A 25,953-nucleotide genomic window follows, 5' to 3' on the forward strand; every position below is an offset into this window, starting at 1 on the left:
CTCTAGAAGAGCAGCCAGTACTCTTAATTTTAGGTTATCTTTCCATCCCCAACGGATGAAATTTTGTTAAACATATTGGAGAGGTTTGTATGAATGAAGTAAGGAACAGCCTTGTAGAAATTATGGTAAAGATTTCTTTTTGTGTTTTCCCTAGAGAGAGTCATGTTGGTCATGAAACCCAAGATGGCCTTGGACTCATTATATAGCCCAGGCTTACCTCTAGCCTTGTGGCAGTCCTCCTGCCTCAGTTTTTTAGAGTGAAGAAGGAATAGCAAGTGATGCATGTCTAAGATTTTTGTTTCAATGAGCACCTTGACTGTTGAATAATGATGATGATGATGATGATGATGATGATGATGATGATGCCAAATGTGGTACTCCTGTTGGTAAGTGTAGCATTCAGGATGCAGAGGTAGATGCAGGAGAAATACCAGGTGTTTGAGGCTAGCCTGGGCTACAGGGTGAAACCTTGTCTGAAAAAGACAAAATACAATGGGCCTGCAGGTATGGCAGTAGAAGAGGGAGACTGATTAGAGGATCCATTGTATTCTAGGTCAAGGGCACTGTTGACAGTGGCAGGGAAGAGGGAAAGAAAAGTGACACTACACTATACTATGATGAGGGAGACCTATAGTGTTGGCTTAGGTGGTTGATGCAGCAGTAGGTCATTGTGACATCCATGAAGGTGTTTCTGGATTGGGTTAATTGAGGTGGGAAGGCTCACTCTACATGTTGGTGGCATCACTTCATGGGATTGGACTCAATAAAAAGGAGAAAATGAACCACGCACCAGCATTTATCATGTATGTAATGTGACCAGTTGCCTCAAGCCTTGTCGATGTGACTTATGGTTATCACTATGTAGACCCTGCTGACTTGGAATTGGAATGACCCTCCTCCTTCTCTGCCTCTCTGTCCCCTCCCCTCCCCCTCCTGTCCCCTCCCCTCCAGACTCCTCCTCTCCTCTCTTCTCCCTCAATCCCTCTTTCTTTTCCTGAGATAAGGTCTCTACATAGTCCTGCTTGTCCTGGAGCTTGCTATGTGGACTCACAGAGCTCTGCCTGCCTCTGCCTCTTGATTGATGGAATTATAAGCACATACCACCATGCCCAGGTTTTCCTCATGTGTGTTGTGGATCAGATCCGTGTGCTTGTATGGCAAGCTCTCCTTGCCCTTGGGCCATGCTATTTTCTCTACTCCCTCCCTCCCTCCCTCCCTCCCTCCCTCCCTTTTTTTAGTTAACGAGACAGGGTTTCTTTGTGTATCCCTGGCTGTCCTGGAGCTCACTCCCAGGCTGGCCTTGAACTAAAAAATCTTACCTGCCTCTGCCTCCTGGGTGCTGGGATTAAGGTGTGTGCCACCACTGCCCTGCTCTGCTGTTTTCTTATTAAGGGAGAATATAGCAATCCTAATAGCCTTTATAAAATGTCTCTGTGCCATTTTTTAAAGTTTGTGTAGTAAGTAAGCTGCAGGTCCTCTTATTCCTTTCTAGAAACATAACTCTACCGTCTAAAACCTGAAAAACAAAAACCCTGAGCAAGGCTGAAGAGCTCTGAAAAAGCAGTGAAAAGCTTACTAATATTAGGAAGGCAGCCAGGAAAAGATTATATTTTTAATGGTAGAAGAACCAGACTGTTGGTACATATCTGTAATCCAGCACTTGGGACAATGTGGCATGAGGATGGGAATTAAGAGCCAGCCTGGGCTGTGTAGGAAAAGCTTGTTTCTCAAAAAAAAGAAAAACAGGAAAACTTGTCATTTTTTTCCCTCCCCTTCCCCCATGATGCAGTTTTTATAGAGGAAGTTTATGTTCTCCTTCCCTCCCTTAAGCCAGAGGAATCTGAACAGCCCTTTCTTGTAATTGCTATCCCTAGAGATTGCCAGGAAAAGTGGTCTCTGCTTTACATGACTTGGGAAGGCAACATAATTTGGACTTGAGACAGGGAAAAGTAGCAGACAGCAGTATACACCATTCATAAAGGGCACAAAGTGACTGCAAGTTCAGGTGGGATCATACTGTATACCTTCTAAAGTCCTAAATGAAATTCAGGTGAGATTTTTGGGAAATTAGGATCTGCTTATATGGGAAAATCATTAGCTTTATAGGTCCAAGCAAGACATATTCTCAAAAAAATTCTTTACCTGCTCTTATTTGAGGGTCCAAAGCATGCCCATCTCATAAGCATCTCAGACTTGAACAGGCTTAGAAGATTTGGTGAAGTTGAAGAAATGGATTTAGTCTTATTTAGAAATCTAAAGACAAATGAAGAAAAGTGAACAGTGCCTAAGGAGCTTGTGGGATACTATCAAGCAATCCAACTGTACATTATGTGAGTTCCAGAGGGAGAAAAGAAAGAAAGGAGCAAAGAGATTATTTTGAACAAACAATGATACAAAGAATTTTCAATTTGGCCCTGAGTTGTATCTGTTAAGTCACCAAGTTCAATCGATTGTAAGTAACAATCTTAGGGATATGCACCTTGAAACACTTGGCCAAACCATTGAAACCAGAGAATCTCGGAAGTAGCAAGAAAAGAGTGATTGGCAAGGATTCTGAATGCAGATTTCTTTCGTTTTAAAAGTGATTTATTTATTTTTATTTTATGTGCATTGGTGATTTGCTGGCATGTGTTGTCTGTGTGAGGGTGTTGGAGTCACTGGAACTGGAGTTACAGACAGTTCTCAGCTGCCATGTGGGTGTTGGGAATTGAACCTGGGTCCTTTGGATCCATCAGAAGTCAAAATAAATAAATTAAGGCATTCTTAGAGGAACAGAAGCTGAGAAAGTTCATTACCATGAGCTCTGCCCTCTAAAAAATGCTAAAGGGTCAGGCTTTGATGGCACACACCTTAATCCCAGCACTTGGGAGGCAGAGGCAGGGAGCTCTGAGACCAGCCTGGTCTACACAGTGAGTTCTAGAGTAGCCAGGGCTACACAGAGAAATCCTGCCTTAAACCCAAAACCAAAACAAAAGCCAAAAGCGAGTCAGGCGTTCATGTTGATTGAGCCACTGGCTGGTAACTTGAAGCCATGCAAAGAAAATGGTGTGTGTTAAATGCAGAAATGTAATGGTGAAACCGTGCATGAGTATTTTAACAAAGCAATGATGGTGAAAAAGAACCAAAGAAAAAATTGAATAATAGAATTGAGGAAGTCACTAGAATTTAGCAGCATGTAACAGTTGCTCTCTCTATACTTCATCTCCTTTATAGGATTATAAATGAATAAAATAGTTACATACGGTATAGTTGATGATGAATCTGATTTTCTGGTCCTCCTGCCTTCCAAGTGCTGGGATTATAGGCATGTGTCACCACACTCAACTTCTGTGGTGATAAGGCTGGAGCCCAGGACTTAGTGTATGTTATGCAAGCACTCTACCAATGCTCCTATCCCCAAAGATAGGATTTGGGACTTCAGAAGTATAAAGCAGTGAGTGAGATGGGGAACTTTGTAGTAGTGTGTTTATAATACAGTTGAAGTTAAGTTCATGTCTTAATCTGTTTTGTGTTGCTATGACAAAGTACTTTAGACTGGGTAAAGAACAGACGTTTATTTTCTCATAGTTCTCAAAGCAAGGAAGCCCAGGATAAAGGCACTGACAGCTGTGCTGTGTGGTGAGGGCAGCCTCTGGCTCCAAAGAGGGCTTTCTTCTCCTCTCCTCCTCCTCCTCCTCCTTTTCTGCTGTGCCCTCTTGGGAGGTGTATTCTCATATGTGATGTGGGCTAAACTTTTATTAATGCTGTATACTTGTCTTAGGGCTGACTCACAGTTCAGAGGTTTAGTCCCTCATCATGGAGAAAAGCATGGTGGCTGGCACAAGGCAGACATGCATCAGCAGGCAGCAGGAAGAGGCAGTGAGCCATTAGGACTGGCTTGAGCTTCTGAAACCTCAAAGCCTGCTGCCAGAGACACTTCCTCCAGCAAGGCCACACCTAACAGTGCCATTTCCTATGGGCCTGATGTGGCCATTTGTTTTTGTTTTTTGAGACAAGGGTTCTTTATGTTACCTTGGCTGTCCTGGACTTGCTTTGTAGACCAGGCTGGCCTCGAACTCACAGAGATCCGCCTGCCCCTGCCTCTGCCTCTTCCTCTGCCTCTGCCTCCTGAGTACTGGGATTAAAGGCGTGTGCCACCATGCCCACCTAGTGATGGGGCCGTTTTTATTCAAACCACACTATTCTTCAAGTTTTTGTTGGAAAGTAGAACATTAGATAATATATTGTGGCAGAGCTGATTACTTGTTACCTTCCTTCAGGGTTGTTAGGTATGTGTGTGTTTATTTAGTGATTAACAGGTTTGTTTTAGTGAAGTCTTTTTACCTCTGCTATGTCCAGCACTACTTGGTCCTCGAAACCTCGCAGATAGGAATGAAGCAAGGACAGGCACACAGATGTGTGTGGAAAAGTGGGGGTTGCGTGGGCTGTGCGTCCTCTGATGGTGCAGTGCATTCCTTTACAGCACAGAAGGAGGTTTAGTTTGTCTCAGTAGGAGGTCTTTGTAGGGGGCCTGCAGGATGCTGGTGTTGCTAGGCCTGAGGGAGGCCTTGGGGTCCCTGTTAATAAAACAAATTTGTTCAGGGCTTCCTCTACTCCCCACAAGCTTCAGATAGTATTCTCAGAGAGTTTTAGTTTGGATGTGCCTTCAGTTACTCTGGGAACAGTGTTGCTTTTTTGTAGAACTTTTCTCCTGGATCCTATTAAGTTGCTAAACTCCTGATTGCTGTGCAGTTGCCCTGTTGATTTCTACCTGTACCCTAATCTAAATTGTAAATTGTTTGCATAATGATTCAAATGCTGTTCTCTTTGAAAGAATAGCTTTTGAGTTCAGTGTTTAATTTTTGTTGTGATCTACTTGTTATCTTAGGTCCTGAAGTCCAGTTACCTTGCATCTTGATTCTACACCCAAAGGCTGCTCTTTTTCTTGGGGTTAGGATGTTGCAGGTGGAACTGAGGACTCCTCCATGCTTAGGTGGAAGTTCTACCACTGAGGTAGATTCCTGGTGCTCTGTTCTTTTTAGACTTGGGCATCTTCACCTTTTTTGGAAGTGTTTTTCTGCTTTTCACCCTGGCCCAAATCTTCGGAGTCAAGTCAGGTGGTGTACACCTTTAGTCCCAGCACTTGGGAGGCAGAGACAGGTGGATCTCTGAGTTCATGGTCACCCTGGTCTACGAAATGAGTTCCAGGACAGACAGGGCTACACAGAGAAACCTTGTCTTAAAAAAAAAAAAAAAAAAAAAAAGTAAAATAAAAACCCTCCCCATGCTCTATGGGATGGTATGTAGCCTGTGTTGTTTCTGTGTGGAACTATGGCCTCCCTATCTGCCTGAGGATTCTTAGGACTTTTTTTTAAAAAAGTATTTCATGCCTAAGATAGGGAGGGAGTGCTTCCATCAAGTAAGAGTGGAGCCGCTGAGGCACCTGATTCTGCACTGTGCTGGACAGCTGCAACAGTAGCTAGGGAACAAGAAGTGTTGATGTCCTGATCTGGAGAAGAGTCCTTTCTGAGTGTTGCAGTCAGGGGCATTTAAAAAAAATATATAATATATTACAAACAACAACTTATATATAAAAATATGTGGAAGTAAACCTTAAAGAATTCAAATAGCACTTACCTTTTAAAGATATTTTTGTTATTTTAAATTATGTGTATGCAGGTTTTTCTCTGTGCAGAGGGTTGATTGTGTGCTGCTGGACATGAAACTGGGAACAAAATTTGGGTCCTTTGCAAGATGTGTATGTGCTGTTAACTACTGAACTGGCTTTCCAGCCCCCACTCTTCCTAATATGGTTTTTCTCTCCTCTCCCCTCCTTGCCATTCCTGCTTGCTTCTGTGATATCCATAATATGCATTTTATGCTCCAATCCCTAATTCATAATGGTTTATTAGTATCATAGATTTGCTTTTTACTTATTTATCTATTTACTTATTTTGTTTTTTTGAGGCAGTTTCTCTGTGTAGCCTTTGCTGTCCTGGACTCACTTTGTAGACCAGGCTGGCCTTGAACTCACAGAGATCGCCTGCCTCTGCCTCCCAAATGCTGGGATTAAAGGCATGCGCCACTACCACTTCGGCAGGTTTACTTTTTAAGTATTTACTTAGTTTTGCTTCATATGTATATGTGTATGGATTTTGTTTACCAGCATGTCTGTGCACTACACATGTACTTGGTGTCTGCGGAGGCCAGAAAAAGGCACCAGAATTCCTGGAACTGGTAGGATGGTAGAAACCAAACCTGCGTCCCTGCTAGAGCCGCAAGTGCTCGTAACCACTGAGCCTTCTTCTCAGCCCTGACTGTTGTAGTCTTTATTAGTAAGTGTAATAGCTTGAAAATTATCTTTTCCTTTACAGTTTTTTGGTTTTTTTTGTTTTTTGAGACAGGGTTTCTTTGTGTAACAAAGCTAGCTGTCCTGGTCACTCTGTAGACCAGGCTGGCCTGGAACTCACAAAGATCCACCTGTGTCTGCCTCCTGAGTGCTGGGATTAAAGGCGTATGCCACCACACCTGGCTCTCTTTACAGTTTTTATATCCCTCATTTCCCCATCATTTAAGTACTTAATCTCTAGGATAGAACTAAATTGTAGTACCAGATTGATGGACAGCTAGGGCTGTTCCATTTCCTTCCTATGGTGAATAGAGAGTAGCAGTAAACATGGGAGTGCAAATAAATATCTTCAGAGTTGGAATTAGAGTTCTCTGAGTTTATACCCAGGAGGGAAATAGCCAGGTCATGTGGTAGTTTCATTTTTAATTCTTTTTGAGTCACTTCTAAGCTGGTTCACAGCTGTGTTAATTTGCATTCCTACGATAGCCAATAAGGGTTTTGTTTTTTTTTTTTCCCCACATCTTCTCCAACAGTTTTAGTCAGATTTATTGATGACAGCCATTCTGACTGACTGTTCCAAGGTAGTATTTCAGTGTAGTTTTAATTTGCAGTTCCCTCATGGCTAGGGATATTGCAGCACTTTTAGGAAGTAGTAAGGGCCATTGTGTTTCTTTGTTTTTTAAATTTTCCATTCAGTTTATTAGCCTATTTATTGATTGAAAGTTTTATTTCCTTGGTATTTAATTTCTACAGTTTGTAAATTCTGGATCTTAGTCCCTTGTCTGAAGCTTGGCCAGCACAGATTTTCTTCCATTTGGTGGGCTGTGTGCTGCTGATAGGTTTTGTTGTTGTTGTTGTTGTTGTTTTTTTGTGCATAAACTTTAAATTTTCATATATTTTCCCCTATTGACACTGGGGCTTATTCCTGTTCTATTTATTGATGTTTTCAGAAAGTTCTTCTCAATCCCAGTGTCTTGACTATTTCTTAATGTTTTTGTCTAGAACTTTCAAAATTTCACACTTTAAATTAAGGTTGAATTGATTTTTGTACAAGGCGAAAGACAGTGAAGATTTGTTCTTCTGCAGGTGGGTACCCACTTTTGCTAGCACAGTTTCGTTGAGTAAGCTGTCTTTTCCCCAATGTATGTTTTTGTCTCCACTGTCAAAAATTAGGTGGGTGTAGCTTTGTCAGTTCATTGCTGGGTCTTCTGTTTCATTGGTCTGCTTGTTTTTAATGCTAGTACCAGGCTGTTTTTTATCACTAGCTCTGTGGTATAACTTGAGGTCCAGCTGTATTCTTACTCTTTAGGATTGCTCTGACTGTTTATGGTTCCATTAATTTTTTGGATTATTATTTTTTTATATCTGTAAACGTGACATTGGAATTTTGATAGAGATCACATTAAATCCATATATTAAATTTGGTGATATAGCTATTTTCACAGCATTAATTTTGCTGATGGAGGTAGTATATAGATTTCTTTGTCATCTAATATCTTTTTGATTTCCATTGTCATGAAGTTTTCACTGTAGATAGATGCCTTTGTCCTCTTGGTTAGGTAAATTTCTAAATACATTGTTTTGAGTGACTTTGAATGGGTTATTTTACCTAATTTCTTTCATAGTGTAAATTGCTGGTATATATCAGGGCCACATTTTAAAAGTTAATATTTATGTCTGCGCACTTGCATGTAGAAAGATCAGAAGAGAATTTGCAAGTATTGACTCTTTCCTTCTATCATATGAACTCTGGTATCAGTCTGGCAGCAGATGCCTGTATCTGCTGAGCCACCTTGCCTGACTGGGTCAAAAAAATTTTAATGCTGGTTTTTATTTTGTAAATTTACTGTGCATATTAATTAAGTCTAAGCATTTTCTAGTATATCCTATAGATCTTTCTAAAAAGTAAAATAAATCATGTTATCTACAAATAGTTTGGTATTTTTCTCTTTCCTATTCTTTATCCTTTTTATGTCTTTCTCTTATTTAATTGGTGTGACTGAGACTTTGAGCATTACATCAAATAAGAGAGGGGAGAGTAGGCATCTTTTTCTCATTCCTGATTTTAGAGGAAGTCCTCTTAGTTTGTCTCCATTTAATGTTGGCATAAGTTGTTGTAAATGCCTTTATCATTTGGAAACATGCTCCATCTATTTCCAGTGTCTCCAGGACTTTTATCATGAGGGCATGTTGAGCTTTGTCACATGCCTTTAAATGCCCTCCATCAGAATTCTGGCTGGCCCAGGACTTTCTGTGCAGACCATAATGCCCTAGAACTGAGACATCTGCCTGACTCTGCTAGGATTAGACGTTTGAACCATCATCCTTGGCTAGATGTTTTCTTTTTCTTTTCTTTTCTTTTTTTTTTTAAAGACAATTTTTCTATGTACCCTTGGCTGTCCTGGACTTGCTCTGTAGACCAGGATGGCCACAAATTCACAGATCCACCTGCCTCTGCCTCTCAGAGTGCTAGGATTACAGTCATGCACCACTGGATCTGGCTTAAATGTATTTTCTTTTCTTTAAAAAAAAAAAAAGATTTATTTACTCAGCTATTAAAAACAAGGAATTCCTGAAATTTGTAGACAAATGGATTGAACTAGAAATGATCGTAATGAGTGAATTAACCCAGAAGCAGAAAGAGTTAAATGGTATATACTCAACTTATATCTGGACACTAGCCCAAGGGGCATGCCCTATGAAAGTCTTCACTTACCAGGAAAGTGCGACAGAGGGAGGGGAGGACATCCTATTGGGACTTTAGGTGAGAAGCATGGGAGAATGGGGAAATAGAAGGATCCAGAGGGTCCTAGAAACCTACAAGAAGAACATTATGACGGGCAGATCTGGGCCCAGGGGTCCTGCTCAAACTATGGCACCAGCTAAGGACAATACATGCAGTAAACTTTGAACCCCTACCCAGATATAGCTAATGGATAGGACATTCTCCACAGTTGAGTGGAGAGTGGGGACTGACTTTCACATGGACTCTGGTGCCTCGTATTTGACCACGTCCCCTGGATGGGGAGGCCTGGCGGCACTCAGAGGAAGGCTAGCAGGCTACCAAGAAGAGACTTGATACCCTATGAGCATATACAGGGGGAGGAAGTCCCCCTCAGTCACAGTCATAGGGGAGAGGAGTAGGGGGGAAGTGGGAGGGAGGGAGGGAGGAACGGGAGGATACAAGGGATGGGATAACAATTTAGTTGTAATATGAATACATTAATAAAATGATTTTTTTTTTAAATAAGAAGCAAGGTTCAGAGCTATTAGCAGAGCTGTTGCTCATTCTTAAGGGACAGAACTTGCACAGTGCACTGAGGATGTGTCCTGGGTTGTCTCTGAGGTTGGAGTCTTCCTTAGTATTTTGAAACTTGCCCAGCCATTGTTGGCTTCCAAACTCAATAATAAAGTTGTTTTTTAAGAGTATGAAAAATCAGACCTCCCAAAAATACTTGTCAAAATGGGAATATACTCTTTCATCTTGGTGGTGATTTACAATGCTGCTCAAAAAAGAAGTGCCACTTAGCATGACGTACGTGTTCTCTGATGAGCACTGTGGATTCTTAAAAAATAAAAGCAAATTTATTTATTTAAAAAAAGATTTATTTATTATTATGTATACAGTCCTCTGCCTGCATGTACCTTCATGCCAGGAGAGGGCCTCAGATCACATTGTAGGTGGTTGTGAGCCAGCTGGTGGTTTCTGGGAATTGAACTCAGGAACTTTGGAGGAACAGTCAGTGTCGATAACCTCTGAGCCATCTCTCCAGTCCCTAAATGTATTTTCTTAACAATTGTTGAAACTCTTAAAACATTTGTCTGCCTTTCTACTTTAGCATATCTAGAGTAGTGAATATAACAAAACTTCTTTGATTGAAAAATTAATAGGATTTGTTGGGCGTGGTTGCACATGCCTTTAATCCCAGCACTGAGAGGCAGAGGCAGGTGGATGGGTCTAGGTGTTGCTTTCTGTCTATGGAGCGGAGCTTTGTGACTATACAATTGTGCTTGTGTTAATCCCACAGAGTATCTTGGGAAATATTTTGAGGTATGGTTTATTTCTCTATTACAACTTGACTGTATTTTCATAAAACACTTTGTAGTTTGTCTTCATTTTGCATATTTTAAAATCAAGATTATACCCATGTAATTGGTTTTGTGCCTTAAATGAAATATTTTTGTTTTTGTTTTTCCTGATACAGTGTTTATATGCATACCCCTGACTGTCTTGGAATTTGCTCTGTAGCCCAAACTGGCCTCTGACTCAGATCCACCTACCTCTGTCTTCTGAGTGCTGGGATTAACAGTGTGTGCCACCATTATCTGGCTGCAGTAACGTTCTTAAAAATCCAGAGTCATAGGTCACATGCCTTTTTTACCCCCTCAGTCTGGGGACAGTTTCTGTCTTCATCACAATCATTACACGTAAAGGTTTCAGACCAAGGCCTTAGAGATGTACCTATCTGCCATAGCTAGTTTCACTTGTCATCCTGACAACCTGAGTTGTCACCTGAGAACCTCAGTTGAGGAGTTGCTTAGACCAGCATGGCCTGTAGGCATATCCTTAATTGTTGATTTATGCTACCACAGCCACTTTGTTAAGTGGTCCTTAGTTGTAATAAAGCTGGCAGAGCAGAAGCCAGACAAAGCAAGCCAGTAAACACCATTCCTCCATGGTTCTTGGTTCAGCACAGGATTCATTCTAGGTTTTATTTTTTTTCTTCCAAATTAGTAATAATCTTTTTCCACAGTGAGAGCCTTGGCTTCTGTTACTCTAAATATGTGTACATTTAAAAAATTAGATCTATTGTGTGTGTATGGGGTGGGGTCGGGCATCTGTGCCACAGCACACAAATAGAAGTCAGAGGACAACTTTTAGAGTTGGTTTTCTCCTACTACGTGGGTCCCAGGGATTAAATTTAGGTCTTAGGTTTGGCAGGAAATACTTTTTGCTGCTGAGACATCTGGCTGGCTCATATTTGTATATTTTATAAGGCTTCTTTGTGATAATCTCCTATCCTGACCCAAGGACCTAAGAGGCAGGATACTCAAGTGATCAAAGATGGACACAGAAAGTGGCTTCAAGTGTTCTTATCTCATACCAGTGAATGTTACAAATGTAATTCTCATGGGAGTATGCAAGAGCAGGATTCAAGTTTTATTAAAAATTATTGCAGAAAAATGAGAGAAACTTCTGAGAGTAGGAGGATTTTCCAAGAAAGGGGGGAGGGGAAGCCTTTCATTTTATTGAAGAACTGGACAAAAGCTGAGATAATCTCTTGAAGTTGGTAAATTCTCTAAGCTATTTTAGGCTGAGCCAACTGAGGGCCCCCACTCACTATACTTGTCTCCCCTTGGCCCAGCCAAGGAAATAACTATGCTACTGTTGTGGTTGAAACCTCCTGTCCATCTCTGGCTCATTCCAGCTTGACATTGACTGTTAGTCACTTGACCAGGTTACTTTCCTTACCCTCCCTCACCTAGCTGTCTTTGTTCTCACATTCACATGGTCAGCTTGTCGCTGTACTGTGGCAGAGTTAACTGTACCCCAGCCACCAACTTGTAGTCTTTCTTGGCTACTTCCTATTTTAGCCTCTTGCCTATAGGGTAGTCTAGGGTCATCTCCTTGGTGGAAGCTAGCCATCATTACTTACAGTCAGGTCTGTTCCAGTTAGCTGTATTAGAAGAAGAAAATGTATGAAAGGACAGTAGTGCCTTAGGAAGTTCCCCACAGCCGGCTTGTGGTCGTTAGCTCAGAGCCCTGTTGTTCTTCCTGTCTGTCTAGCTTGGTCAGCGCATACCCACCCACAAGCCCTCCAGCCTCCAGCCTCCAACCACAGCGTATGTCTATAGCGTGTACTTTTCACCATGGCTACTTTTCTCTTACTACCTACAGAGGGCTAGTTAGCTCATGCTCATTTGTGCTCTTCAACCCCCAACCCCAACCCCCTTCCCCCACACTGTGTATTTTGAGACCGAGTTGTAGTCCTGGAACTCTCTTTTGTAAACCATGTTGGCCTTATACAGAGATCCTCCTGCTTCTGCTTCCTAAGTGCTGGGATAAAAGGCACGAGCCACCATGCCCAGCTAGAGCGCGCTCTCTTGCATCAGTCTCCTGAGTATGGGTATGAACCACTAGACCCCCAAACACGGATATGTTAAAGAATCTTTATTCTGCTTGGTTTAGTTTGAGGATGAAGATTTGCAGCACGGGCTGTCCTAGAACTTACTATATAGCCAAGCTAGTCTCTAACTTGTGACCTTCCTCCCCCCTCCCCCCATGCTGGGATTATGGGAATAAGTCAGTTTTAGAGGAGTGAGAATGAAGATCTTGATTATGTAAATTGTTTGTGATATAAGCCAGCTTACTGTAGGGCTCAAACTGTTTTCCAGTGCACCTCCATCTTCTTTTTCCTAGGCATTGAAAACATGTCTGTGAAGTCTGAGATAGCTGGGTATAAAGCCACTTTTGTTCTTTATCATACCCAGTGACCTTAATAAGTAGTCCTTGATCTTCAGTTTCCACATCTCTTAAATGAGGCTAATAAACTTTAGAGTTGTGAGAGACAGCTAAATAGAAGTTCTTCAATATAGAACTTAATTATTTGTTTTCAGGAAGTGTTAGCTGCCTCTTGCCTTAACTAAAATGGAAATAGTTGATATGAACTGGCTTTGTAAACTATAAACTTCCCCACCTTGATACTGGGGATTGAATTTAGCTACCTTGCCCAGGTAGCTGAGCTCGGCCACTCAGCTACATCAGTTCTCTTTGTTTTTACTTTTTATTTTGATGCAATCTTGCCAAGTTGTTTATTTAGATAGGCCTCCAACTTTCCATCCTCTTGCCTTCACCTTTTTCCCAGTTACTGGAATTACAGCTTAACTATAACAAAATATGGTCATTTATTACTAGCTTGCTATCATCCTTGTGTGATTGGTAGATTCTCAGGTGTGTGTGTGTGTGTGTGTGTGTGTGTGTGTGTGTGTGTGTGTGTTTGTTGTCAGGGCTTGGGCAAGTTAGGCAATTGTTTTACCACTGAGCTGTATGTACAGTCTTTAAACAATTTATGTATATGGGTATTTACCTTTAGAGCCAGAAGAGGGCATCCCTGGAACTGGCCTTACAGGTTGTTGTGAGCCACCATGTGGGTGCTGGGAACTGAACCCAGTTCCCCTAAGAGAAATAAGAGCTCTTGCTCAGCCATTTTTCTGACTCCTTGTGCTTCTTGCTTAATAAACTTTGAAAGTGACTAGAGAAATCCTAAAGTAGCTCAAGTCGTTGCAGAGACTATTTGGTTAGTTCTTAGTTTGTGTGTCTACGTCGGAATAACGTATACTTACATACAGGTTACATACACATAGAAAAGCCTTGCTTTTCTTCATGGAGTCTAGGCCTTTTCACTTTGTCCCTCTCTTCCCTTTCTCCTGTGAGAATGTTGTGTCTCAGCATTTCAGGGCATAGTATATTCCTGAATCTTTCCCTCTAGGTAGATTAGCTATGGAAATCCATATGGTAACTGATTGTATAAAGGACATTTTATGCTATGAATTCTGAGGTACGTGAGAAAGCTTGAAAGGCTAGAACTTCTAGGGAATAAAATTATCACAGACTAGTCAAAAGAAAGATGGTTTATGAAAGTTTTCACTGCTCAAGACGATTGAAATATCTGTCAGCTATCTGTTAGATATTTATATGCATGGGATCTCCTGGGATTGCAGCTATAAAAGGGATTAGCTCTGGTCCCGAGTTTCTTGCTCTTCACGATAGTGTAGTTAGGGGCTAAAAAATGTCAGACAGTAAGCATGTTGAGTGTAAAATGTTGCAGGTAATATGCATTGCATAAATTTTAGAGATTTTGTCCTATTTTATTTAAAAAAATGTATGGGTAGTTTTGTTTTTTTCATTTGTAAAGTAAAAATAGCCCTGGTTATTGCTTAAATGACATTGAATGCATAAAACATGGCATGATATGTAATTTACATGTGTTTTTACATTTAGAGGTTTTGTTAGTTTTTTAAAAAATGTTTATATGAGTATTTTATCTGCATATACAACCATGTACCAGAAAAGGGCATCAGATCACACTATGGATGGTTGTGAGCCACCATGTGGTTGCTGGGACTTGAACTCAGGACCTCTGGAAGAGCAGACATCATTGGGACATCTTTCCAGCCCCTGTTAGTTTGTTTTTGAGAGAATTTTTTTCTCTGTATCCCTGGCTGGCCTATAACTTGCTCTATAGACTTGCTTAAACTCACAGATATCCCCTGCCTGTCTTCTGAGTGCTGCCATTACAGGCCTGTACTACCACTCAGCTTCAGTTAGGTATTCTCCTAACTGAAAATGATAGGGTTTAAAAAAGACACAGGCAGCTGAGTGTGGTGGCGCATGCCTTTAATCCTAGCATTTGGGAGGCAGAGGCAGGTGGATCGCTGTGAGTTTGAGGCCAGCCTGATCTACAAAGTGAGTCCAGGACAGTTTCAAGGCTACACAGAGAAACCCTATCTTGAAAAACAAAACCAAAAACAAAACAAAAAGACACAGGCAGAGTGTAGTGAAATGTAAGTCTTTTTGCTAAATCCTGAGTTCTTTATATGTGCTTCTATGCCAAGAGTGTGGTCTTGAATACTTTGTTTTAATTATTGTATGTGTACAAATTCATAAACCACATATTTTATAATTAACATAAATGGAAATATTACACATCTTTTCGTTGATTGATAGAGTTTGGTAATCTTAACAGTGGGTGTATGTTTTTAAGAATATGGCATTTTTTAGTGAGTGAATTTTGTTGCTTTTGTGTATTAATGATGTAACTCATGTGTTTTCCTTGCAGTCATGTGCATAACTTTTCTCTCCTTAGGATCAACTCACTATCTCTTAAAAATTCATTCTCCCAAGAAGAAGGGACAGGAAGAAAGGCCACTTTGTAAGAAAGGCTTTGGTATCCCATGAACGAGCCGGGAGAACACCGATTGGGGTGCACCAGGACTCTAGAGCCAGATATAAGGCTCAGAAAAGGGCACCAGCTTGATGACACGAAGGGAGGTGACAATGACAACCACCAAGGACATTTGGAGCCCATTGTAGAGACACCTGTTTGTTCTTCCTATTACAAAAATGTAAGTTAAAAGTTCAGAAGGTTATAAGTAAAGTAAACATTTATGGAGATGCAGGATGATATTTAAAAAGAATACATATGTGCAATATAAGGGTGTTTTGTCTGAGTATGTCTGTACCACAGCTGCAGAGGCCTGAAAAGGGTGCCAGATCCCCTAAACTGGAGTTACAGATGGTTGGGAGTTACCATGTGGGTGTTGGGACTCGAACCCAGGTACTCTGCAGGACCTGCAACTGCTCTTAACTACCAAGCAATCTCGCCAGCCTATTAAAATTACAGTTGTTTTTCTTTGTGTACAGGCATGTGCGTGCCATGGTATATGTAGAAGTCAGAAGATAGCTTTTGGGAGTTGGTATTCTCCTACCTTGTAGATCCCAGAGTTAAAGATAGGCCTTCATACTTGACAGCCAACAACTTTACCCATTGAGCTGTTTTACCAGCCCTGTTGTTTTTGTTTTTATTCACAATGACTTGGGTATTGTGGGGGGTGGGTCATTGAAGATCAGACCCAGGACCTCATATGTGCTAGGTAACTACTATACTCCCAGAAAAACTTGAGGGTTCTTTTTAAAGAACGGTTTGTGTGGGATTGGGTGTGGTAGCGCACACCATTAGTCCCAGCACTTAGGAGGCAGAGGCATTCAGATCTCTGTGAGTTCAAGGCCAGTCATGTCTACAAAATGAGTCCAGGACAGCCAGGGCTATAAGAGAAACCTTGTCTTGAAAAGCCCCACCCCCCCCCAAAAAAATAAATAAAGGCTGTGTGTAGGGACTCTGGTCCTCCTGATTGTGTAGCAAGTTCTTATAACTGTTGAGTTATCTCACCCAGTCCAAAACTCTTGGTTTCTTTTTTGTGTTTTGTTTTTTTCTTGAGGAGGCAGGGTGGCTGTTGTGGAACTTGGTCTGTAGACCAGATCTAGCTGCCTCTGTCTTGCAGTGCTGGGATCAAAGGCTTGCACCACCTGCCAGCATTTGGTTTCTTATTAAGCTCAGATAGTACTTGATTTCATAGTTGCACCTTTCTGCTTAAAATCATAATCACTGTTTTATCTTAAGATAAAATTTTGTTTTGTTTTTGTTTTTTGCTCTTTAATTTTTTGAGAGAGGGTTTCTCTGTGTCACCCTGGCTGTCCTGGACTCACTTTTAGAGCAGGCTGGCTTCGAACTCACAGAGATCTGCCTGTCTCTGCCTACCAAGTGCTGGGATTAAAGGCATGTGCCACCATGCCAGCTTGATAAAAATGTTTTTAAAGATTATTCATTTTTGTGCTTACAAATATTTCACCTGCATGTATGTAAGTGCACTCAGTGCCTGGAAGCTTTGGAGACCAGAAGAGGGTGGTAGACCCCTGACACTGGTTCTATCAACTGTTCTAAGACTATGTGGGTGCTGGGACCTGGACCCAGGTCCTTTGGAAGAGCATCAGGTAGCTTTTTTTTCTTTTCTTTTTTTTTTTAATCCACTAGTTTTTCTAAACTAGCTAATTTTTAGTTATAACATTATCAGTGATATTTTGGAGAAATTCTCTTTGTATGTAAAAGTTCTCAAATTGTTTGTCACCAGAGCATATCTGCAGTCAGTAGAATCCTGAGGACAGAAGATAGATTTTAGTGTTTTACTTAACTTCTCAGAGGAAAGGGTCAGACTTAGGAGTTGTGTCATGGTAGCAAAAGTGTTTGTGAAGAGCATCAATCACACAGTCACTGTTACAGATGTTCACAATGGAACTTTGTTTATTCAGTGATGTGGTGCTCTATTGTGTCTCAGACTGCTGGCTTGTGCTCCTCAATAAGTAGGAATTTAATCTGGCTATTATGAAACATTACAGGCTGTCCTACATAGTGAGGTCTGTGCCATGGGGTCTATTAGTGAGACCCCATCTAAATTGCAAAACAAAAAATATTAAACAGCAACCTAGAAAAACATTAATGTGCATATGTGTAGCAATACACATTTAAACTAAACTAAAAGCATAGTTAAACTGGATGTGGTAGAGCTTGCCTTTAATCTAGCACTCAGGAGGCAGAGGCAGGCAATTCTCTTGTTCTAGGTTAGCCTGGTCTACACAGCAAGTTCAGGCCACTCAGGAATACATAGTGAGACCCTGTCTCAAAAAGACTAAAAAAAAAAACTATATTTAATTTGATGAAATTAGTTTTATATATTTATATTTATGTAAGACTAAATTATTTTAATTTATTTTATTAAATTATTTTAATTTAAAAAGGGTTTTGGTTTGTGAGGGTGGGTCTCATATACTGTGTGCATACATATACAAGATAATAAATGAACAAAATATTTTCTGTTTTTTTGTTTTTGTTTTTTTTTTAACCAAACAGTAATAAAAACAATTCATAGTACAAGAAGAAGAATCAATGTAGAGGCACTGATCAAAGTTGGGTTTTTATAGTATACTTAATATATCCTAAATAGAAAAAGTAACACCCCACTTTTTGTTTGTTTGATTGGTTTAGTTTTAGGGTGCTGTGGGTCACCCTAGCTTTGTACATGCTAGGCAAGTGCTGTACCACTTGGCTACACTTCCGCTCTCCCTGTTGTTTAAATCACTTCTGTAAGCCAGGGGTGTATCCTTCTTACACCTTGTTTCTTAATAAAAACAGGCAGTGATTTGGATTACCACTTTAATCAGTCATAGGTTAGGTTGCTTGGCCACTATTCTCAGATATTTCTACACAGGCTTCATTCTTACTTTTCCTTTGCTTTAGTCTGGCTGGCAAGTAGAAGGACGGCCCTTGAGAAGATTCCTCTGACCTGATTCTGGGCTTGAGCAGCTGTGGATCCTGAGGCGCTGTTTAGTCTCTTCTTCTGCTCTTTACTGGCCTCTCCCTCTACTGTTTTCTCTCTGAGATTATCAAAGCCATCTCTGTCCAGTATTGGCTCACACTGACTGAGTGAACATATCCCTGTGGGAAAGTTGTCACAGGGCAGCGCAGTCGACTGTGTTAGAGGAGGTTATGCTATGGAGAATGTTACATACCCTTCCTCAAGTCTGTGGCAGGAGCTGCCAGGGTAGCGTGCTCCTGGCTTTCCACATCACCTCATACCCAAGCGGCTCCCAGGGCCACCTCCATGTTCCTGCTTTTCCCCCAGATCTTTCTACTGAGGTCTCTCCTGGCAACAGGTCCCCACTCTAGCCCTGTTCATATTGGGCAGTGACGGTGAGCCTTTGTCTATTAGTGAACTTGACATCCTCTGTTTCTTGCTTACGTATGAGTAGAGGTCTGTCCAGCCTTCCCTGTCCACGCCTCACTTGGATACGTTTCCTAGAGGATCACCCTTGGGCTGTGCACACCTTGGTGGGAGCTAGCATCCAGGATCCTTCGTCTTGGACTGGAGAGGAAGGTGATGTCACCTTGACCTGAGAAGGGTGTGACCACACCTTGGCAAGGTGCCACCATTGGTTGGCCTTAATCTCCTCTTCCCCAAGACCAGAAAGCACAAGTCAGTTCTGCTTTCAGCTACAGTTGAGCTTAAACCCAGGCAGGTTGACCCCACTGAGCAGCTGGCGCCTGAAGGCTCTTGTGGAATGAAGGTCTGCGAGGTGACAGACTTCGGCTTACGTGGCTTCTTTGCTGGCTGGCCTTTACCAGCTACTTATCTCCCAATGCTTCAGGAAAAGGAGCTGAAGCCACCTGGCAGGTGACTGCTGAGGAGACAAGCTGCTCTGTACCAAGGCCTGACAGTCATATGTCCTTATCCTCTCAAAGTCAGCTAACCCCAGCCCTACACTAGAGATAAAAAAGAATGGTGAATTTTTTTAATCTTTATTTATGTTTTATTTTTTAGATAGGCTCTCACTATGTAGCCCTAGCTAGCCTGGAACTCACCATGTAGGCCAGACTGGTCTTGAATTCTACCTGTCTCTCTCTCTCCAGTGCTGTGATTAAGGGTGTGTGCCACCAGTGTTGGTAAATGCCTATTTCTTTAAAAAGCAAAGAAGGAAAAGGCTCTTCCTGAAACAGCAAAATTTAGAGCAACACAAGCCTCTTTGTGTGTAGGATAAGAACTTTAGTAAGTATGCTGACTCTTACAAATGTCAGTAAATGCGAGTCTTGGAAGTTGAGCGGGCTGCCAGTAGATAGTGGTGGATGCTATACATGAGGTAACTTGTGCCAAAGAGGATGATCAGGCTGGACATGGTGATGAGGGTATAGATGGTCATCCTCTTTGCAGCGGTGTTCCTGATTATGCAGTGAAAGGGGGTAGAGCAGCTGTTGATGCTACAGTGAGTGCTGCTGTGACTCACTATGGGCAGGTGTTTGAATGTGAGTAAGTATAAAAACACCACCTGGACGCTGACCTGCAGGGCGAAGTGGAGGAGATACAAGTATAACAGCTTCTTTTCTTGGTAGAAGGAGATCTTCTTGGAGGGGCACAGCTTCCTGATTGCCTCCATGGAGCCCTTCTCCATTTCCTCAGTGTTCTCTGTTTCCTGCATGGACTTTACCTTTACCTTGGAGTGCCTATGCCGAATCTGAGCCATTAAGAATTCCGTGAGGAAGAAGAAGGCTATGAAAATGAAGTAGAAATAGTACCACATTGCTGTGATAGGAATGCTAAACAGTTGTTCAAAACATTCCATAAGACAAGGGTAGGTGATATTTCCATGGCAGTTAAACTCTTCATGGATGTTGTACCAGGGCATGTGGACCACACTCATCACTAAGCTGTATATGTAGATGAGGCCAAACCATAGTATTCGCCCGATGTAGTAGCCAGATTTTTCTCTTGCCACTGCGTACAGCACAGGGATCATTGCAACTGTCACCACTAGTGTCATGTTCTCCTCTTTCTTGGGAAAAGACCAGACAGATACTTTGACAACACCTAGAAAGAAAAGCAAAGCAACAAGTCAGGGTCAGGAGCTGTGGAGATGGCTTAGTGAGCTAAATGCTTGCCACACAAACGTTAGGACCCGATTTTGAGTCCCCTGAACCCACAAAAAAAGGCTAATAATGTAGCAGGAGTGTCTGTCGTCCCCACACTTCTGGGATATGCCAGGCAAGGATGGGTGATTCCTTGGAAGTGTGCAGGTAAGATAGCCTGGCCTACATAGTGGTAAACAGCAAAAAAGATACTGTCTTAATGTGGAAGGTGAGGACCTTCCAACATCTACAGCTGTTTTTTACATGTGTGCTGTCACATGCATGCAGTCGCTCACATTCTCATTTGTAATCATATTCCCCCCCTCCCCGTCCCCCCCTCACAAAACTAGTGAAAAAGAAGTCAAGATCAGAAAGTGAGCAGTTGCTGAGTATACTACACCCATCCAAGAAGCCTTTCTACGTTTCAGATCTCAACAGTTTTTTTTCTGGCTGTGCAGCTCCCTCACACAAGCAGCGTTGCTTTCTGTCATGTATTTTCCTGCTTCTCTGCTTCAATCTAAAGCAGAGGTCATCTCTGGTACCAAACAGCCCCTCCAAATTAAAATCAGAGGTGAGATCTCATCTCTTCCTGTTAGATTATGAAGTGTAGCCTTCATGTTTACACAGCCCATATTACCCAGCATGGAGTATTGCTGTTGACATGGACATAATTATATTTGATAAATGAAGAATGGAAGGAACAAGTGACATTAGAAGTTCTCATTGTCTTTGGCTAATTCTAGTCATCTTACCGTCTAGTGAGCGTAATGTTCTGGGTTCATTCATCAGTCCCTAGGGGAAAAAGTTAATGTATTGTTTCTCAGGTTTTCTGACAAGTTCAGGTTTTATGAGAGAACGTCTGTAGACCTTTGCCACGAACATTTCTAAGCATTCCTTCGTCTTCCTTGTTAGGAAGTACATAGTGCACATGACTTCTCTTCCATCTGCAACTCTTGAGGGTAAAATTGGCAGCCTGACTTTCTAGTGATAACACTGCTCATTCAGGGAGCCTCATGCTGGTGGGCTAGATACATGATCTCTATAGAAAGCTAAACTATTCTTTAATCTTCTTTGAAGCTTTTTTATTTTGGTTAATTGTGGTTGTCCTCTTTTACACATGTATGTGTATGTAGTGTGGTGTGTGTAGTGTCTGCATGTATGCATTTGAGAGAGACCTCACATTTGCAGTTAAGTATTCTCCCTTTTTAATTTTTGACAACGGAGTCTCACTGACTATTTCAGTCTGGCCTTGAACTCTCATTTTTCTGCCTCTCATACTCTTGAATTTTGGAACTAGTTTTATACCATTATCCCCTAGTCTATCATATTTATATTTTTTATTTTTGTGCATTGATGTTTTTTCTGTATGTATGCCCATGTGCCGGATGTGTTCCTGGTTCCCACGGAGGCCAGAAGAAGGCGTTACATTCTGTGGAACTAGGATTACAGATGGCTGTGAGCTGCCATGGGCATGCCAGGAATTCAGTTCTTGTCCTCAAGAACATCAAGTGTCCTTAACCACTGAGCCATTTCTCATCTTTTTGGTTTTTCGAAACAGGGTTTCTCTGTGTAGCCTTGGCTGTCCTGGACTCACTTTGTAGACCAGGCTGGTCTCGAACTCACAGATCCGCCGGCCTCTGCCTCCAGAGTGCTGGGATTAAAGGTGTGCATCACCACACCCAGCTTCTCATGTATTCTTACATGGTTTGCTTGCTTGTTTTCTTTCCAAGCAGAGTCTTACTGTGTAGTCTTGGTTGGTTTCTTAGTCAGGGTTTCTATTCGATGAAACAATCATGACAAAAAAAACAAGTTGGGGAAGGAAATGGTTTATTTATTTGGCTTACACTTCCAGATCACAGTCCATCCTGTCCAACTCAGGACAGGAACTCAAACAGGGCTGGAACCTGGAGGCAGGAGCTGATGCAGAGGCCATGGGGGTGCTGTTTACTGGCTTGCTTTCCATAGCTTGCTTAGCCTAACTTTTTATAGAACCTGGGACCACCAGCTCAGGGATGGGCCACCCACAGTGGGTTGGGCCCTCCCTTGTTGATCACTAATTGAGAAAATGCCTTACAGCTGGATCTCTTGTAGGCATTTCCTCAACTGAGATCCCTTTCTTTGTGATGACGATGGTTTGTAAAAGTTGACACACAAAACCAGCCAACACAACTGACCTTTTGTCAACTTGACACACAAACACATCACTATTAAGCCACAATTTTTGTTTTTGTTTGGTTTTTGAGATAGGGTTTCTCTGTGTAGCCTTGGCTGTCCTGGACTCCGTTTGTAGATGAGGCTGGCCTTGAACTCATGGAAATCTGCCTGCCTCTGTCTCCCTGAATGTTGGGATTACAGGCGTGTGCCACCATGCCTGGCAAACCACAACTTCTTATTCATCTCCAACATCTAAATAACTTTAAAAATTCTGTAGTCTTACAAATTCAAACATATTAAAAATTTTGTCCCTTTAAAATTTCCAATCTCTTTTAAAATTTACAATTAAAAATCTCATAACTGTGGGTTCCAGGAAAATACTTTCTTACTTCAAGAGAGAAAAATTAGGGCCAGAAGGAGTGCAGCAAGTTTGAAGCCAGCCTGGGCTAAATAGCTCCAGGGTATCTTGAGCTATAGTGTGATGAGACTGTCTTTAAAAAAATAATTGAAGAAAACATTTTTCATAGATGTACTATGTGAACATTATCGCTCCTTAAGTGACACTGGAGCAGTTCATGCAGGGACAGCAGAAGAGGTGGGAGGTGGGCACCAGACTAGCTGATGGCCTTGCTAAGCGGGCTGGATGATCAGGGAGAAAGGACACTTCACTGAGCACTTTCCGATGAACAGAGCAGGTGTGCACTCAGTCCTTAGATTGACCTTGTAACCTGGGCACAGTTATTACTGGTTTATAAATTAGAAAATTAAGATCCAATTTTTGCTTAAAAGACTTACTTCTAAACCAGCTGGTTAGCAGATAGATTGTGCTGCTGCTGGGGCCACAGCTGAATCCCTTAGTCTCTCGTAGAAGCCTGTTCTTGTACTGGGAACCTCCTGTTGCCAACTGCTGCTCTGCCAACTGCCTTGGAATCTGTCAGGGAGCTACCCTATTTGTTGTGCCACCTGCCAGTCTTTCTGGGCTCTGCTAGTCAGTACATATAAATCAAGAGAAGGAAATAAATACACAGACCATGGTTTATGAGGATGGATTTTGGTGGGGTTGCAGAGTTGGCTCAGTGGTTAAGAACACTTACTCTTGCAGAGGATCTGAGCTCACTTCCCAATATCCACATGGTGACTTACAAATGGTTTGTAAGTCCATTCCCAGGGGATTGAAAACCTGGCCTTGGCTGGCAGTAGGCATGCATATGGTGCACATTCATACATGCAGACAAACACTCATATACCTAAAATAATTACTTTTTTAGAGGAAGGATTTGAGGGCTAGGAGCCTGTTCTGAAGATCCAGCCAGGGCTCTGGTCCATTAGTCTCTGAATCTGCCCCTTTGGTCTGCCTGTGTTCCAGGGTCCCAAATGTCTAGATTTGGGAGAAAATGTCATTGTATTCACCAGTGGTTTCATCTTTTGTATCAATTACTTTTCTGTTGCTGTGATAAAATACCATGACCAAAGCAGCTTACAGAAGAAAGCCAATTTATACTTCCAGTTCCATGAAGGGAAGCATGGCAGTGGGCGTCAGGCATGGTGGCAGGAACAGGATACTGAGAGTGTGCGAGTGTGTGAGAGTACTCAGCTTTAACTCTCAGAGCCCATCCTTAGTGACTCACTTCCTACAGCAAGGCTGTAGCCCTTAAACCTCCCAGAATTCACCAGTGAGGGACCAAATGTTTATGTACTGGAGCCTGTGAACACTGTTTCTCATTTAAACCACACCAGCACCTTTTTCATTCTGCTCAGGCATCTGTCTCTATGCATTTTCCATATCTGATTTAAAATGAAGGTACAGAAATCACCAGCCAAGATCTCTGTTTCTTTCCTTCCAGTTCCATAAACATACTTTCACCATTTCTATCATCTTTGCTGTTCATAGTAGTAGAAAGGCTAAACTCATCCTCTTTGGAAAGCTCCAGTCAGGCCTAGTGGCCAACACCTTTAATCCCAGCACTTAGGAGGCAGAGGCAGAAACTCTGTGAGTTTGAGACCAGCCTGGTCTTTATAGTTCCAGGACAGCCAAGGCTACGTAATGAGATTCTGTCATAAAAAACAAACAGCAACAACAACAAACAACAACAACAACAAAATACTGGGGTGTGGGGAGAGAAAAGAAAAAGGAAAGCTAGTCTCCAATGAATTCAGAGTGCATTCCCAGGCCTTCTAGGGGATAGTGTGCATTATTCACTCCTATAAGCCCCTATCTTCTGCCCTTCTCAGCTCCGAAGTAATGACCCCTATTTAGCTGTATTCTATTCTGCTGTGAAATTCCTCGAAAGAATTGACATCTGCACAAGATGTCTCCACTTCTCCTGCTGATCCATTTTCAACTCCTCTTGCTCATTGAGGTTGGAACCATTTGGTGTGTGTGTAGTAGGGTGTGGGTGTGGGTGTGTTTGGGTTTTGAAACAGGGTCTCACAGTGTAGCCCCAGCTGGCCTGAGACTTGAAATCTTGCCTCAGTCTCTTGTGTGCTGGGATTGTAGGCATGATCCATTGGAACTTTAACTTCACCTTCGCTTTTGTTTTTGTCTTGCTTGAAACTTCAGAGCTACATACTCAGAATATTTCTGTTAGATGAAGATCATGGCATATGTTTTCCTTTCCTCATAATTTTAATTGTATGGTTTCTTTTTGTTTGATTGCTTTTTTGGTTTGTATTTGCTTTGAGACAGGGTCTCATGCAGCCCAGGTTGGTCTTGATTAAGCTGTTTCCTGAGCTTCTAATTGAGGTCTGGAAGTAGAAATAGTCGTCTTTTTCTTCTTCTTCTTCTTCTTCTTCTTCTTCTTCTTCTTCTTCTTCTTCTTCTTCTTCTTCTTCTTCTTTTTCTTCTTCTTCTTCCTCCTCCTCCTCCTCCTCTTCCTCCTCCTCCTTCTCCTCCTCTTCTTCTCCTTCTCCTTGCTCTTCCTCTTCTTTCTCCTCCTTCTCTTCCCTCCCTCTGTCTCTCCCTTTCTCTTCTTTCCTCCCACCTCTCTTTAAGCTAGGGACTAATTATAATTATCCTGCCTCAGGTACTAGTTTTGTTTTGTTTGGCCTTTATCACAAAGGGACATTGAACTTTGTCAAAGGTGATTTAAAGTTATCTTTGTGTAAGTGCATGATTCATCGAGGTTGGGACACATGTGCCAGGGTACACATGTGGAGATCAGCAGATTACCTTGTGGAGGTTGATTCTCTCCATCTACCATTATTTGGGTTTCAGGGATCAAATTTTGGTCATCTGATTATTATTGGCCCATGGAAGTAAAATCAAAACTAATAATAAAGCTCTTTGAGGAACAGATTGTGAAGTGAACATGGGATGCTGTTAGAGTAGGTAGTTGTTTATCTGTTAGAATTGAGAAATGTGTTTTTGACATGTTTGTATTTGTTTTGTCTTATTTTGGTTTGGTTTCTTTCTTTGAGACAGATCTGGTCTTACTATGTAGCCCTGGCTGGCCTGAAACT

General features: G+C 41.8%; 2 protein-coding genes across 5 annotated transcripts in view; one reads left to right on the forward strand and one right to left on the reverse strand.

Moving 5' to 3' along the window:
- Positions 1-25,953, forward strand: part of ADIPOR2 (adiponectin receptor 2) — a 52,297-nt gene that overhangs the window by 11,649 nt on the left and 14,695 nt on the right. For 3 of the 4 annotated variants that reach the window (XM_084766119.1, XM_084766117.1, XM_084766118.1), the window contains exon 2: positions 15,196-15,454. In XM_084766119.1, coding sequence (XP_084622245.1) covers positions 15,284-15,454 — 171 coding nt within the window. In that variant the 5' untranslated portion in view covers positions 15,196-15,283. Of the gene's footprint in view, positions 1-680; positions 804-15,195; positions 15,455-25,953 lie in introns of those variants that run through there. The other variant, XM_084766120.1, reaches the window with a different exon arrangement.
- Positions 18,272-24,862, reverse strand: LOC311588460 (uncharacterized protein). Its single transcript, XM_084766135.1, has 2 exons — positions 23,290-24,862; positions 18,272-20,302 (listed from the first exon to the last, which is right to left on the reverse strand). Exon 2 carries the CDS (start codon positions 20,253-20,255, stop codon positions 19,512-19,514), a length of 744 nt encoding a protein of 247 aa, XP_084622261.1. The 5' UTR covers positions 20,256-20,302; positions 23,290-24,862; the 3' UTR covers positions 18,272-19,511.

This window comes from Acomys minous (genome assembly GCF_964271855.1).
Source record: "Acomys minous genome assembly, chromosome: 17".
Classification (NCBI taxonomy): domain Eukaryota; kingdom Metazoa; phylum Chordata; class Mammalia; order Rodentia; family Muridae; genus Acomys; species Acomys minous.

What these genes read in the sequence shown, in the direction of transcription:
- LOC311588460 (XM_084766135.1), bottom strand. Translation starts at nt 20,255, where the DNA reads ATGACACTAGTGGTGACAGTTGCAATGATCCCTGTGCTGTACGCAGTG.